At 41.1% G+C, this 16,958-nt stretch overlaps 1 protein-coding gene across 1 annotated transcript in view; it reads left to right on the forward strand.

Annotated features, from left to right (window-relative positions):
- LDLRAD4 (low density lipoprotein receptor class A domain containing 4) overlaps positions 1-16,958 on the forward strand; it is a 232,332-nt gene that overhangs the window by 47,997 nt on the left and 167,377 nt on the right. Inside the window, exon 2 of the mRNA XM_008630077.2 lies at positions 9,754-10,211. Within this exon, the coding sequence (XP_008628299.1) occupies positions 10,172-10,211 (40 nt within the window). The 5' untranslated portion in view covers positions 9,754-10,171. The remainder of the gene's footprint in view (positions 1-9,753; positions 10,212-16,958) is intronic.

A 16,958-nucleotide genomic window follows, 5' to 3' on the forward strand; every position in this document is an offset into this window, starting at 1 on the left:
AGAAGGTGCTGCCAGTGTTGTGTTAGTAACATACTTCTTCATTTCCATGCAGTTTCAGGCCTCAGTTGCATCCAGACACTGTACATGAGCATAGCGAGAATGATTTTAAAGTACAAGGGTACGTTAAAATATATCTATTATTAAAAAACATTGGTAGAAAATAGGTAGGGCACTAGCTTACACAAACACAAGTATGGTGTTCTTAATGAGTTGTCTGGTTTTGCCAGTTAGGATTAGGAATGCTTCATGAATTGGAGCTAAGTGAGTGAGTTGAAATTCTCTTATATTTGTGCTAAGCAAGAACTTCTCAACTTGGGAAGTTTCACAGATTTAACTGGTAACAGCATTGCTTCCCATGCCTTTATGCAGTTTGTTTATGTAAAAAGCTGTTCTTCAAGCACAGGAAAAAATAACTTCTTTGCTTTTTGTATGTTGAGTAATGAAGGATTGGAGAGGATGTGCTTTTCTGGGACATGAGATTTAGCTGATCACCTCAGGATACTGCTTCCCAGATGTGTTTTTCACGTGAATTTTTGTGCGTTTTGTGAGCAGTTTTCCAATAGATTTTTTGAAGGAGGCCAGACTTAAAGCAGAGTATGTATTGTTGGTATTACCTGGAAATAAAGAATCATTGACCTCTAACTTAGTTAAAAGCATTTCTTCGGCATGATTTTACAGTGCTAATAGAATTGGTTTGGATCTTGGGAGAATGATATACTCTGAGAGCACTATACTTTGAGAACAAAACCAAATTAATCAAAGTTTTGCTTTAGCATTTTCTGTCTGTTTTACCAGCAGCACTTCTGTTCCCTAAGCATTTTATAGCTCCTTAATCCACAGGTAGAAGTTATATGTACTTTAGTGACTGGATCCAAAGCCCAGAGAGATCAGATAACATGCCCAGAAATATGAAGTCCAATGTACCAAGTCCAAGAAAAATACAAGAAATGCTAACTTGTTATTTTGTTCCTTTTCTCATTTATGTGTTGAAAGTTGGAGTAAAATTGTGTCATTAGTTGTAGCTAAGACTTGCTGAGGCAAGTACTTACGCCCTGTTGACTGTGGGGCTCAAAAGGACACATGTTTAAATGCAGAGAGATCACTTCCTTCAGTGTTATCTGGATTATTGAATAATAAGGCAGAGTTCATTTTCCTTAGTCTGGCAGGGGCAAAACCACCATGGACGTAGGAGAAAGTTTTGCTTGGATACGGTTCTGATACATATTAATCTTGTTATCTAGTGTGATTCAGAGGATAGCATTCAAGTGGATGGTCTGGAAAGCAGAGCAGCCGGAGACCATGTTGAAGCAATGGTTTGCATCTCTGGATTGTTCCATTGAGTTCAGAGCTCAGCCATAATATAATGATGGAGATGCAATTTAAACATACCAGTTTTGTTAGAAATTGGTCAAAATGGAGACCTGGTCTCAGTGGAGGCAAACAGAATTTTAAAACTCTTATTACTTCATGTAGATTGTTGTAGTTTAGTGTGAAAATCAAAACTGGTAAAGTATGCATCAGCAAACCTCAGGATTTTTCAGTCATCTAAAATCTGGTGCCGTTCTATAGGAGAAGTTTTAGGTATCTGTTGTAACAAAGATCCCTTCCAGATGTAGTCATATATCTTTTTAAGTTTTCTATGGTACTGGAAGTAAAGTGCATCTGTGCAGTCAGAAATAGTTGCGCGCCTTATTTAGGCTAGGAGAGGCATACACACGAGACTGCATTGCACAGACTGCAGTTAAATTGCAGAATGCCTGTGTCTGCTGTGCTGCTCCAAGTAGTGCTAGGAACACCCTGCAGCTGATGTGCTCAGTGCTGTTAACATTTTCTTCAAACTGGGTTTTTCTTGTCTGGATAATGTTCCATTTGCTTTTCTTCACGCAGCGTGCAGACGATGTTGGCTCCTGAGACACTGTCAATAAACCAAATGCAGTTTGTGGCATGGCTTGATTCACAGGAAGCTGGAACTAGCTTTGTGTAGCAATGTGCATAAAATGCTAGTGGACTTTTCTCTTACTTTCCTTGCTCTCCTGAGCAGCTGCTGCTCACAGCAGATGGACATTAATTGCACTGACTGATACAGCATTCCAGAAAGTTAGGACATTCATATCAGTGCTTCTTCAAATAATATGGTGTCAGTTTATGCTAATTCAATTGTATAATTAATGATTTACTCTTTAGCAGAAGAGGATTTTCTTTGGTCATGGCCCAGGTGCACATGAGGCCATGTCCATCTTGAGACTGGCTGAGCACACTTCCCAGAGTCGTGCATAGCAAACTGAGGTGCTGTGCAGGTGGCAGTTTTATACTCCAAGACAGTCGTTTCATTCTCCAGCAGCTTCCTTGCCCCTTGAGCGTCTCTTCAGCATCAGTTCATTTTTTCATTGTATTTTCTCCTCTGCATTTTGTATTTGTCAAAATGAGCACTGTTTTGTGCTTTTTCAATTGTACCAAGTGTTTTGACAGAAATTGGAATAATTTTGGGTAACTCCTATTAACCCCTGAATGTTTAGAGACCCGTATATGTTTACTTCTATCGTCACCTGTACTGTGGGAGGACTCTGCCATTCTGTGTCAATAAGATGCTTGAGATTTTCACATGAGAGATGCTGTTTTCTACATTTTCTTTCCAGAACAGTCAGAGTGCAGATATTTCTGCCTTCAGAAACATAGTGCAGCTTGGCTAGATCCACACAAGCCTGACTTTTATAAGCCAAGTAGGTATGTGTGTCTGTATCTTTATTGTATATAATAGGAGTTTTGGCTGCTCTAATCAATGCAGTGGGAGAAGCTGGTATCATCTGTGCACCCTTTCTTCGGTGGATGTGATGCCCTTGCCCAGAAGATGCTGTCAGTGGAGAGGGGCAGCCTGCCATTGGATCTTCTGTGGATGATGGGCATGTATTACATAATTGTAATTTGCTCCAGAAGAGAAGCACTGCCTGTTTGCTTTTATTATGCAAGAGAAATGCATGGAGATGGCAAATAACCATGTGCTCCTGTTACACCTAAAAACCTAGGTAAAGAGCTTGGGCAGCTTGTGTTGGCTGATGAGAAAAGCCAGGAACCTGGGAAACAACATACAGAATGTGTGTCTGTGTGGTGGGTTCTCAGGATGAGGTGAAAGGGAGCCAGAAGAGACATTTTGTTGAAGCAGCAGTGGGATTCTGTTGGAGTGGAGAAGGAGAGAAATGTGTCTCATGCTCAGCTCCACATTGATGATGGTCTAACAGCAGATCAGCAGTGGCCATGTTGTGTTCTCCTAAGGTGTCCCCTCCTTGCTCACACATCCATTGTGGCACAGCAAGGTTAAATGAGTAACTTCCCTATCCTGCTGCTGCTTGTCAGGGTGGTGAGGTTCTGCAGCTGTGACTCACAGCAACAGTTTTTCCAGTGGGGTGCAGGGTTGCTAAACGCTCTTTGGATTGTAGCTGGATGCTGGATACTCAAAAGTCTTGAGATATGCAGAATTCCCATGGTTTCTGTCTACTGCTCATTTCTCAAGTCACAGAAACACCAGTCAAAAACTTGTCATCTTTTTTCATTCTGCCTAGTGTAATTTTTGCTTTACTTACAACCTTTTTGTTATTTTGGCAAATAAAATTCAGAGCTCAGGTTTTTCTTTGACTGGTCAGGTTAATAGAGCAGCATGATTAATGATTTCTCTTGACAGATTCTGGTAATTATAGTTTTATTAAGTTCCAAAAATAAACAATGCAATCTTCTTATTTGGACTGCGTAATACAGCTTGTACAATTTCTCCCAATAATTATCTCATCCAAATCCAGTAGCTTTTAATGGAGATCTTAGTAAAGTTTTCCACTGACTGCATTCTGTTAGCAGAGCTATGGTAAAATGTATGGCTCCTTTGTTTGTTTGAAGAGATATAAAATAGAGGACGCAAATTAATTCTTTCATTTAACAAGATTAATGGAAGGGAATGTGGCATGTTCATTTGTGTTATCAGTTATTTGTAGGATTTCTATGTGAAAGGGCTTCCCAGGGAAGTGGTCACAGCACCAAGCTTGCCTGAGTTCAAGAAGTGTTTGGACAATGCTCTTGGACACATGGTGTGACTCTTGGGGATGGTGCTGTGCAGGGCTATGAGTTGGACTCGATAATTCTTCCTCCAACTTGGCATATTCTGTGATTCTGTGAAATACTACTTTCTATATGGTTTCCAGAGGCTATTTACTTTGGCATGAAGCTACCAGGCAGACCAATTTATTACTTGCTTCAGTTCGTTGCTTCACTCCAGAAAGAAATAAACAGGAGGAGGAAGAGAAGGAAAAGTGTCTGTACTGAAACTCTCATCCTTTTTCTTTTAAACTGGATCTTGTCTGCAGTGATTTTTTGCAGTGTGTGCTGGTGTTTGGGATATATTTTGCTTTACAGAACATTTTCTTAGCAGGCTAGAAAAAACACTCCTGGGGTTTGGCCATGTGCCATTTTCTCAAGACCTGTTTCCTGCTTCAGCTAATAAAGAAAGACCACACCTTACTTTAGTTGTCCTCCATCTGCCCCAATTCAGGGAGTGCTGTAACAAAAATGAAGTAAAGAAGCTTGGACACAATTTCCTGAAAAGATTAAGAGTATATGAAAATATCTGTAGGAATATAAATGTGTATAATGTAACTTAACATACAAACTCATATTGTATGTCACTGAAATGCACCAAAAAAAGTAAAATACAGCAGCTGTTTAAAAAGTCACAATGGACCTACGCAAATATTGAAGACTGAAAGTAAAAACAAATTATATGTATGTATGCATGTGAGAGAGAGAGAAAGATTTACTTAGATAAACATATTTTGAACATCTGTGTTTCTGCTTGATTTGTGTATGGTCTCCTGTGAAAGTCCCCTTGAGTTTTTAAGTGGTCTTTGAGTTGTGGAGCACAGTATTTTCCAAGAACCAGGATTCACTTAGCACTGGTACAACGATATCTTAGAAGGAAGACAAATTATAGCTAGGAGGAAATAAAATAAATGAAGATCTCAGAGTAAAACACAGGCCTTTCCACTGAAAAAGATTGGGTATAATTGGTAGGTATTAATTTATCTAGTTTAGAATCTATGAGAAGCAAAACCAAAGCCTGGAAAACATGATAAATCCAAAAGGAGCTGGAGAGGTGAGCTATATGTGTGCACAAGAGCTTCGTTTTAAATGGCTTTAGCAAAATTGAAAAGGTATTTTGAAAAACCCAATTTTATAAAAACAAAATGTTAGAAGTGTTTTAAGAAGCTTCTTAAAAATATATCCAAGTCTATGCTGCCTTAACGTAAGGGAAGTATGGGCCTTACTTCAGCCAAGTGTTTAAGTATGTGGCTGGTTCAGTACTTGTCTCGGTTTCAGTCAGGAGACTTTTTTCCTTGGAGACGTGCTTAAATCTCCCGTTGTGCTGGAGTCCTGCTGCCAGCTCAGCCTGCCGTGCTTCTCTCCTCCTTTCATCCACTGAGCCGGTCAGTGCCGGCAACATCTGAGCTCCCGCTGGGGTCTGCCCCTGTCGGCACCCGCAGGGACCACAGTGAGAGCAGGGCAGGGTAGCCTCAGCTCTCTCCCCTTTTACACTTGTTCACCTGAAAGCAAGAAATCCAAGCATGAGTCCTCCCTTGATTAATTTAATTTAAAGCACAGCTCACAAGCTGTTCAGCAACATTCTTAAAAATGTAAATGCGTGGGCTTCCTGTACAGATATTCCTGTTAGGAAATGTGTTATACACCTTAGTGCAATGCTGTCCTTTAGCTTCCTAAAGGATGCCGAGAGCTATCACAGGAAATGCTTCCCATGGCCGTAGCCCTTCTGGCAACATATCGAGTGAGTTCTTAATGCCTGTGTGGGAACCAAAGCATGGGGCCAGAGAAGCAGACTTTATATAGTGAAAGGAAATGGAAAAATCCCCCCTCCAAACAAAAAAACCAATTTGCAGCATTTACATGTCAGCCGGTGCTTTTGAGTTTTTCAAGATGTTACAGAAATATCAGTCTTGGAAAAAGCAGTATTTCACTTCTTCTTTCAGAACAAGTTCCTCCAGTCTTGTCCTGGCTGATGATTGCATAATACTGCATAAAATGTAGATATTAATGCAGAATTTAGTTATACTCTTTGCTTACTCTTCTCTCTCAGATTCTTTTTTACAGTGACCCTTTTGCATCTTCGAATGTTTAGAAAAGGGAAATAACAGGTTTACTAGCTAAATATACTGTGAGAACATGCAAGTCACATAAGGTGTTAAATAGTCAAAATACTTTCTGTTTGCAATTTATGTGAGGTTCATGTGATGGTGTCTTTCCCAGGACCAAATCTGAGAAAAGCGGAGAGGATGAAAACAAATGGATTTGGTTTTTCTGCTAGGTATTCCATCGTGTAAGTGCATAGTCGCTGAGAATCTTTATAGCACAGCTACATATTTATACAACACAATGGTTTGCTCTGGTTTGTTTCTGAGACTCAACACTGCAGTAGATGAATGAAAGCAGAAGTGGAAGCAGAGTTCTTGTTGCTGTTGGAAAGGAGGCAACAGAGGGAGCAAAGAGAAAATCTCTAGTCTTTCTAGTCCACATTTTCTCTTGCCATCTAATCAGTTCCCACTGGGGTCTCTGCAGGTTGTGAAAAAATTACATCAAAGATCACACCTTCTTATAGTTCTATCAGTATTGTTTATTTTCTACTCTCTTTTTCAGATACGCATTTTCACTCTTTGGGCCCTTCAGCAGGTTGGTTCAGCATTTCTGCACCATGCTGGTGCAAAAGGATAAACACATGGCTTCACTGGAGTTGGCTGAGCCATACTGAAATGTGTCAGCAGAGATCCTGACCCTTTGCATGCATGCAAACATGCCAGTCTGTTGGGAAACAAACACCAACCTTCTCCTTTTAAACACAGGCTCAGCTTTAATGGAAAATTTCTGGATAATGTGAAGTACAATAGAAAGGTCATAGCTCTACATGCTGTTTTAAGTGAAATTTGCACTTTTCCTGATGTGCTGTGGTATCATTTGAGCTGCTTTGTCATCTTCACGTGGATGAATTTGTAATCTGAGAAACCTGAAATGGTGCAAATGTGACTAATTAAAGTCTGCCTAATGAAAATGATCATTAAATAGTCCATGTAGCTGTACCCTAGAAGCATTTTATAAGTACTGAACTTGGTTTTGAATTGTGACAAGGCCCAGCAAGCACTGAGGACTGCACAGTCTTGCCCCAACAGCCTGCTCCAGTTCCTTACATCCTGCCAGCCACCTCCAAGTTCGTTATCTGGCATGGGAGATGGGCACTTTTGCAGTGATAGAAAATGCTCACTGAGGGCAATCAAGAGATACCAGCATGTACTTTCTCACGAGTCCTTATGGAAGGACTTAAACCTGATGCAGTGCACTATCCTTTAAATGTTAAGGTCTGAATGAGCTCTCTAAATGTTTCAGTGTCTGTAATGTTAAAATTACATCTTTCTGTCTGAAGAAGCAGTGGTTACTGAAAGTGCCTGTGTTGTAGCATTTCTTCAGCACTATTGTGTTCTTAACTAGTTCAGCAGAACCGCTGAAGATGTGGAGAATAATTATTCTTTTAATAAAATATTAATTTTCAGTAAAGTGAAAATATTTTATTCTTTTAAGAATTAGAAGTTTATAATATCTAATACATAGATATAACAATAGGAAAATTTCCCTGGATGCTAAGGTATTACTGCATATCTCTTGAGCAACTCTAAGATGAGAAATAAAAATGTTGAAAATAGAGGCATTAAAATTTCGGATTTATAAACCAAAATCCAAAGTCATAAGACTGAAAATGTGAATGCAAATATGGACCCACTCTTATAAATATAGAGGAAACTCAGGCCTCTAGAGAAAAAGCTTGGGAAGTGAGTGCAGCATCCACCTATAGTCATTACAGGATAATTAGCACAACATTAAGACCCAAAAGAACTATGTGCTGCTGTGTATATATATATTATACTTGCTCAGTTGTATATATTTTAGAATAAAATAACCTCATATGAAATGGTTATTAGTTGCATAGAGCACTTCAAAGGGTTGAAAAAGCATCTCAGGGACCTATATAATATTCAGGAATAATGGCTTTTTAAACACTATTCTAAAATCTTTTATGCAGCATTTTCTGATAAAAGATACTACACATAATTTTTTTTTCTTTCTCCCTTTTAATTTCCACTTACTTCTCTATTAGGTTGAGATGTTTGGGTAAGAAATGGGGAAAACATCTTAATTCTGTTCTGTAACCTTATTTGATTTGAATGCAAATTATTAGATTTGAATACAAGTAACTAATCAGTCATTCCTGTGCTGTGTGTTGAGACAAAAACATGTGTTCTTCAGTAATAGTGGCATAACAAAATCGGGAAAAAAGCAACACCACTAAAATCATCTTTGCTAGCAGCTAGCTTTCATTCACTGTGTTCCAAGGAAAATAATATTCATCAGGTGTCAGGCTCACTTGGTTTCAGTGGCACACTTGAGATCCTTTTTGTCCCCCAAGGTGGGTCCCAAATGAAACCCTAAAGGCCTGGCTGACTGTACACCAAGCAGCATGAGAATCTTCTCTGCAGTTTTGGACTATCTGGGATATTCAGACTTGTGCTTCAGGTGTAAGCTCATCTCTAGATCTTGCAGGTCAGGGTGAAGTGGAGCAGCGGAGCAAGCGGTGCGTTATTCCCACCTGCTCCTTGAGCTGGGTCTTGCAGTGTTCTCCAAAGCAGCAGCTGCTGGGACTGCCGTGCTCTGGTATGGGCTGCTCCAGCAGGTGGACCTTGGGTCCAATCCAGTACTGCAAGCCCTGGCTGGATTCATCATCCAAAATCCGTTAGTAGGTCATAAGATCATCACAGATAGAGTTTCAACCTGCCTGTGCCACTGAGCTGGGAGGTAGTGAGCCAAGCATCATTACATGAAGGAACAGGATGGCTGGGGAGTGAGTGGGTTCTCCTCCAAGTCCTCTTTTCTTTTCTTCCTTGTTTTCTAAAATAGTCTTCTCCTTAAACATGTGCCTGTCTGCTGTTTGCCTTCACCCCATCAAAGTAATTGTATCCTAGTTTTTAAGAGCTGGACTTGGAACAACTGTGGTTTTCAGTGAGCTGCAAGTATCCATGCTATGTAGAAGTAGCAGGATCAAGAAAAATGTAACCACCTTTCTGTTGTGTAGCCTGTGGGTGTTTTTAACCTCACCGCATGTCTGAAGGCATCTGAATTGCGTCGTCTGTGTTACAACTGAGATGTTTTTAAGATAATCGACAGCAACACATACAAAGTTTGGTAATCAACAGGAAGAAATGCAAAGGTTTTTAACCACAGAAGACTGTAAGAATGGCATATATAGTGCTGGCACACTCCAGAAAAGGAGGGAAGCAAATGCTAATAATTTCACTATGGTTTTGAATAGACTAGACTTGAGAGCCTTGAGTACTTTTCCTTTTCTCTTTTAACTGCAATTTTGTTATTGTATTGCTGCCCCCATCTCTGCTAAATATGGCTTTTGAAATGCAAATCATATCATGTTCTCAAAGATGCATATGACACCCTCAGCACTGTTCCTCTTTGCACTTCAAAGAGCTGTGTGGTCACACTTTGCATCTCAGCAAAATTGCAAGATTTGCCTTCTGAAGATCTCCTTTAATGTGTACAATCAATCCCTGATAATGTATTTTGGGTTTTTTGTTCCCTGGAGTCTGTTAATTTTGGTGCTGCTACAGGTCATCAGGAAACATAATCTCTTCTTCTTTAATTTCTCAGTGAGCGTGCCTGAGGGGAGAGGAACACAAGAGAGGAGAGACAATTGAACATCACCATTGGCCGAGACCTGAAAAAATGGTGCTGGATGAACGCAGGATTAGAACTTAATTGTAAAAGAGAAAGGAGGTCTTGACAGGCAATTTGCTTCATTTTCACATTCATCATGGCACAAATCCTCTGGCTGGCTGGTTGATGGGACTGTCCAACACTTCTGCTTAGATTCAGTGCAGATCCCTTCTGCCTACACATTGAAAGACCTGGGAACAGGTGGGAACTGGATGGTGCCAAAAACAGGAATGGAAAGAGAAATGGACTCTGACGAGCTAAGATGGAAGTGACTTGACAGCAACAAGCTCAGCAGTTGTCTCCAGTAAGGACAGGTTGAGACGGGAATCTCAAGCTTCTCTGGAAGAGCAGTATGCAGGAAGCTGGTTTTCAGGCCACAAATGCTTTCACAGGTAAGAGTTTCTGTTCTAGTTCCGCTCATAGTCTTGGGACAGTTTACTGGAGTTTAGAAAATAAATTGAATTGGTCCTGACTGTTTTCAATCTTGTAGTACTTTCAGTTTAAATAGTATTTTAAAATAATTCACTTGAAGACCAGTTCAACACTTGTATTAGCAGTGAGGAACACAGTTATCCATGTTTCAGCCTTCAGAAATAGATGGCCACGAGCCTTGGGGAAGGTTGATCTCAGCTTTCCTCGTTAAAGTACTCATTAACAGCTTAACCATGAGCGGTCTCTTGGGTCAGTATAAAATGTAGTCTGTAAAGTTGCTCCTGTGCTCAACACAGGAGTTTGGTGAGGCTGCAGGATGGACATGGTTCTTATGAGGAGGCTTCTCAGCAACATGTCAGTGTTGAGCCTTATCTCGTTTGCCAGACCACATCTCTGGGCAGAACTTGCCAGGTACCCTCTCTTTGTACTCCCCCCTGCACCACTGACCTGCTGCAATGCTTGAACTGGCTAAACTGGAGGGTTTAAATGGTAACTGTTTCACCTCAGTCTGGTGTATTTCTGTGTAGATGGATTGAAAATAATGTAATGAGAAAGAGGATGCCACAGTGGTGTGACTTTCTGAGGAAAGCTCCCTCTAGTGTAAGGTCTGCTGGAGTTCATACAGTGCTTTTTCTGTCTGGGATGGTTTCTGATTTGAGAGGCAGGAGGGGGAAAACAGCAGATCCTGCTGCTTTGTTTCCATGTCTGCCAGCCAGCTGAGATGCAGCAAGATATGCAAAGAAAATCAACTGGATAGTGCTCTTGTTTTGATACATCTAGATAATGGATTAGTATCACAGTGTAAACTAGTGATGTGCAAAACATTTATTTTTCTAATATAAAATGTTTGCCTTTAGAAGGAGTTTTGGCTGCAGTGGGGTGTGATTCTGTGTCCAGCTGTCTGCACCAGGACAGAAGTTTGGAGTGGTAGTGCAGCTCTGAACTGTCTCTGTTGCCTTGCACTGCTTTGATTTACAGCATGGTTTCTGCGTGTGTCAGTGAGACGCGTCCTGAAGGAGAGGAAACAGGAAGCTCTCCTCCACATGTGCTCCAGTGCTGATGGGTGATGGGAAGTCTGGGACAGCCGCAGGGCTCGCCCTCCTCTCTCTAGCCAGCAGCACACTCCTAAAGCTCCCCACTGCTGTTCTTGTCCTGTTTGTCCTCGCTGCTCTCCGCCAGTTCTCAGCTCTTTCCTAGGAGTTTTTGTCACTCTTTTGCTTTCTACCAAAATTCCAACTGTGAGGATATCTGCTCTCTTCCTTACCCTGGCTCTCCTTTGCTGGAAACACTATTACTTCTAACACCCTTGCAATATTACATTACTTTCTGTCCATTTTTACACTCTTCTGCCCCTGTGTCTGCTATCCCTTAGCTCCCACAAGTTGGCACTGTGACCAGGGTGCTTGGGCAGGGGTGTGTCAGAAAGCTGGTAACCTCATGACTGCTGCTGGATGGAAAAGACCTGGCAAGTAGTACTGCATTAAATTCAGAGAGATCAATCTGGGGTCCCTGGAAGCCCAGGACAACAGTCAGAGTGTGATGGCAACACAGCAGATTCAGACCTATTCTGGAGACTTAATGGCATGAAGGTTGCTTGGTCTCCTGTAAGAAATTCTTATGTTCCTTTGGAATTGCCCTTAGGTAAAGTTGTTAATAAACATACTCAAATCTTGGCAGCTGTACTAAAGAATTATTAAACATTAAGGTGCACCATGCATTCAGGAGACTCGTTAAGGAAACAGGTTGAATTATATTTTCTTTGTATGAGGAGAAAACTTCCAACTTGTATCAAATTGATATCCATATTCGCTTTGTGGAGATCTTTCTTGTTCCTTGTTACATTTATATGATGCACTCAGCAATAATAAACAGTGGGTAGGTGTGTATTTCTCAGAGAAATCCGTTGGACTGTGTTATGCTAATTCAAGAGTAGCAATAAAAGCGTAATGGCAGGTGCATATGGTTGCTCCTCTGATCCTTGCTGTAGTGCTCCTTTTGTTTTATTGGAGTGCCAGTTTAGCTGTAGGAGAGAACAATATCTGCTAGCAGCAGAGGGGGCATGGCCACATGAGAAGGGAGCTAATTTGTACAAAAAAGGCTTGCTATCTGAAGCCTGGGTGGTGTCAACACTGAATCTAGACATGCTAAGCGATTGCAGCTATTGCAACAATCAGAGAAATCATTTCAATTTACAGCTGACCAGAATGCTGGCAAAAGAAGCCTGGGAGGACAGTGCCTCTGTGTAGCCACTCTCAGAGTATTTCCTAAACCTCCTTTCCACTTTGCTAACTGCTGTGACCTGGAAAGGCTTACAATTATGGCTAGGAGATATTTTGATCCTGTCTGTACGCTCATTTTACTGGCACTGATGCCAAAGACTCCCTTTTTTGCAGATGGCTCTTGTCCCAAGAGATGGGCTCACCCAATCATTTTATCATGTATTACCAAACAATAGCAAATGTTTAGAATCTTTTCACTTTATGGACTAAATACTAAATTCCATAGATCATGTGAGTATAATAGGTTCATGATTACGGAATGTAGAAAGAGCAGTGGAAGGGAGGTGCTCCTAGGCTTGATTATGAAAGAGATGGCTGAACCTATGATGGTAAAATGCGATTTGAGTGGTAGCAATCAGGAAAGAATGAGCCTATCATTCTTCAGAAGGTGAGAAGAGAGAACTTAAGAATAAAAGCAATAGAATGCAAGAAAATAGATTGCATTGAGCTCATAGAACTGATAGGTAATATTTCTTGGGATACAAACCTGAGAAATTCTGGCAATTTTTAAAGGGAATAACTTTTTCCCAGTCACAATAAAGAGTATTAAAATCCCAAATGAAAGGCATTCCAGTAAAAAAAGTGTGAGAAGAGACAAAATTGTATGATCTGATAACTGAGGACTCATACAGAAGGTGGAAGCTCAATATGTTACTGGAGATGAGTGTAAAAGAAGATGAGAAAAATGCGAGGGTCAAATCAGGTAGGCCAGTTCACAGAACAAGGTACAACTAATGAAGGTCATGGTAACAAAGAAACATACTATGTTCTCAGTAGTAATAAGAGGAAGACTCAGTTTCCAGGCTACTAGTTGAGAGGGAATTGCAAAACTCATCATCTGATGGTGCAGAGAGCATCGAGTAATTAATGTAATTTTTTGCATCATTCTTTGCCTAAAAGGGTGATCTGTAATCAAGTGGCAGGAAAAGAACTGCCACCTTGAGAACGGTAAGAATTCCAACTAGAGCAGGAAAAGAACAGATTATAAACTAATGAGATAGGATAATGGGTGTTTTAGAACTTATTAAATTATCTCTTCAACATAGGGTGAAATAGCTGAAGCTGTGCCTGAACAATTAGTAGCTACACTGGAGAACATTTGGAGGACAGTTTAGATTCACAAGATCTGTGAAAGGGCAAACGCTGCACCTACATGTAAACTTTCCTGGGTCCTTCCCTGTCCCCTTTGGAGTAGCTATCTTATCTTAAATTTTTGGGGAAAAAAGTTTGAATCAAATAGTCAACTGAATTTTTTAATAACTAGCCTGTAGATAATAATATGATAAATGAATTTGCATGGGATTTTTTCCCAGAAGGTACCTTGTCAGTGGAGCTTAATTTTCCTGTAAGTAGAGAAATAATATATTTTGATTTTTGGAAATCTTTCACCTTTGCATAAACAAGGTGGTACAACGGGCTACAAGGGGGGTACACAGTTGGCTGGAAAGCTGTTCTCAGAATAATTACTAGTGATTCACAGTCAAACTAGAAGGATCTGTCAAGTGGGATTCTGCCCTGGATTGCCAGAAAATATTCAATATTTTAATTAATGATTTAGATATGAGAATCTGCATGCAAAATTTCCAGATGACACCAACCAGGGGAAGGATGTAAACCCTCTGAGCACAGGATTAGAATTCCAAATTAATGTGGTATATTGGAGAACTGATCTGAAGTAAATATGATGCAGTTCATCAAGGACAAGTTCTAAATTGTGGTTTGACAGGAATAATCAGCTGTGCAAATCAAAATGCAGAATAACTGGTGAGACACCAGGTCTGCAGAAAACAGATGGGCAGTTGCAAGGGTTCAGAAAATGGCTATGAATCAACAATACTATGCCATGAATATTATGCTAGAATATATGGACAGGAGTCTGCCTGCAAAATAATTTTTCTCCTCTACTTGGCATTTGTGTGGCTGGTGTACTATTTCTGCTCTGGGCAGCGCTCAGTGGGCCCGTCCAGAGAAGAGCAGAATGGATGGCCAGAGGTCTAGACAACGTGACCCTTGGGAATTGAAAAAAGGGTCTTTTTCAGAGCAGAGCAGTAACTCTCAAACTTTCTAAAGATTTTTTTTCCTAGGTTCCCAGAAGCAGTGCAGATTTGTGTCAGGGCATGTCTGCTGCGCTGAGCTACATGACAAGATGTGGCCGTGATGCAGCAGTGCTTTGGTGTGATGGTCAGAAGGACCTCTTCGCTTGCACATGAAGTTCTCCACCTTCTGCATGGGCCACTTAGTGCCATGCCAGTGCTGGGATAACAGCAGTGGGGATTCTGGCCAGCCAAGGTCTCTTTTTAAAATCAGCCACTTCCTTCACTAGTGTGTGTTTTGAGTGCTGGTTTAGGAGATCAGTGTGATTCTGAAGTCAGCTCTCCATCACTGGGGAGTGTGTGGCACAGGGACATCCAGGATGATCAAAGGATAAGGGGAACACTATGGGATGGATTAGGAGTCAGTGTACGAAGCCTCCTGACCTTGCAAGGTCAGCTTAGGTTTATCAGGATTTTATTAACTCCATCTCAGCACAAGCTCTGTCAGACCTGGACTGACTCAGAGGCGTTCCTGCCCTGTGACCCTCAGCACTGCTAGAGGGATTATTAGCTCTGGCACTACGGAAACTAGAATAAACAGTAAGAGGTTGCTCTGTGCAGTGGGCCCCTGCCCCTCAGTCTTTTCCTGTCATCTCCTGATCTCGTTCTGTCATAGCTGCATATCTTATCCCTCACACCTTTCCCTGTGAAAGTGATGGCACCCTCAAATCTTTCCATAATCCCTCGCAGCCTTATGTCTGAAAGTCATTGTCACTGAAGCTTGACCTTGGGCCATATCCAGAGAGACCAGATTACTCCCAAGGAGCAACTCCTCAGCTTGGCTGTACTCCCACAGGCCCTGCTTTAGCAGGGAAAAAGAATTCATCTGTTAGAAGATCCTCATGCTCATAGAAACACAACTTGGTGGAGCTTCTCCAGTGTCCCCACCTCTGTGCTATATTTCCTGGCATGCAGGACTTCTGCTGCATTTCTTGTCCTGTTTCATGCTGTCACAACCTCTCTTTGGCTCTTCTCCCATCAGTGCCCACATCCCCTCTCTCTGTATTGAGGCTCCTTCATCCCTCCCCATTTGTACATTTGGTTTCACTTCCCTTCCAAATTCCCTACCCTTCTGATAATCTTCCTGCTTTTCACTGCTTTCCTCCACCTTACTTTGTTTCCAGACGCCTCCCACTTCCAGACCAACTAACTGCAACCTAATTCCAGGTTGTGTAAGAGCCTGTCCCCCTCTTTTCTAGAGTTGACCCTTTGTCTCTTCCTCCGCCCTTCTCTGCGGTGAGTAGATTTCCTCACTTCACACATCTTCCACAGTGGCTTCTGCTGGTTTGTGTGAGACCTTTCTTTGCAGGAAGGCAATCTGAGAGGCTGCCATCCAGTTTGGCTTCTCTCTCTGCACCTTGTTTTGCTTAACTGCTGGCATTTTGGGTGGAGATGTCTCTGGTACAGGGGTGGTAGTGCCAGAATAGGGAGGCTCCTTGAGGGGATTACAGGGAGACCAAATAAATTGCTACAGCAGGTTGCATATGACCTAGTTGGCCATTATGCATTTACAGAATGGGGAGAGTGAGGGAAGATGTGATAACCATTTAAAAATATATGGAAATTTCATGTAAAGAGTAAAGTAATAGAAACTGTTTTCCAGTTCTGCTGGGGATAGAGCATGAAGTAAGTCAAGCTTACTGTAGTGGAGAGATTGAGGTTAGACATTAGGAAAATCTTTGTAATGGTAAGGATAGTTAAGGACTGCAGCCAGTTGCCTAGGGAGGTTGCAAAGTCTCTGTCACTGAAGGTTTTTAAGAACAAGTTAGACAAATATCTGTCAGGAATGGTTTATGTATAGTTGATTTTGCCCTGGGGCAGGGGAATGGACTTCAAGTGAGCACTTCCAGCCTTACTTTTCTGTGATGCTATTATTGCTGGTTCCCTGGATAATAAATGTACATTTTAAAAGTTAGTAACCCACCTGTCCACTCTCTCATCTCAGTGTTTAAGTAGATTCTGTTGAGCTCTTGGAATAATTGATAAAAAATAGATTAGGAGTCGTGGGTGTTTAAAGTGTTAACTCTCATTTTGCTGGAGTATTACTCTATTGCTTTCATTATAGCTTGGCCTTCTTTAGACATCTTATTTTGGGGGGGTGTGACATGTTTCTATGTCTGTGCAACTTGTATAGAAATATTTTAATGTTACAGAAATACTGCATCCATTCTTCTGTTTCACAGTATGCAAGTATTTTAAGAAACACTTTTGCCACTCTTAGAGAGTAAGCATATTTAAAAGGTAATTTTTAAGAATAGCCAAAAATAGGGCAAAGCCAAATCAACAATTCCCTGAGGTTGTTTTCTTTATTGTGAGCAAAACTGGTATGTAACTG

This window comes from Corvus brachyrhynchos, unplaced genomic scaffold (assembly GCF_000691975.1).
Source record: "Corvus brachyrhynchos isolate BGI_N302 unplaced genomic scaffold, ASM69197v1 scaffold331, whole genome shotgun sequence".
Taxonomy (NCBI): Eukaryota; Metazoa; Chordata; class Aves; order Passeriformes; family Corvidae; genus Corvus; species Corvus brachyrhynchos.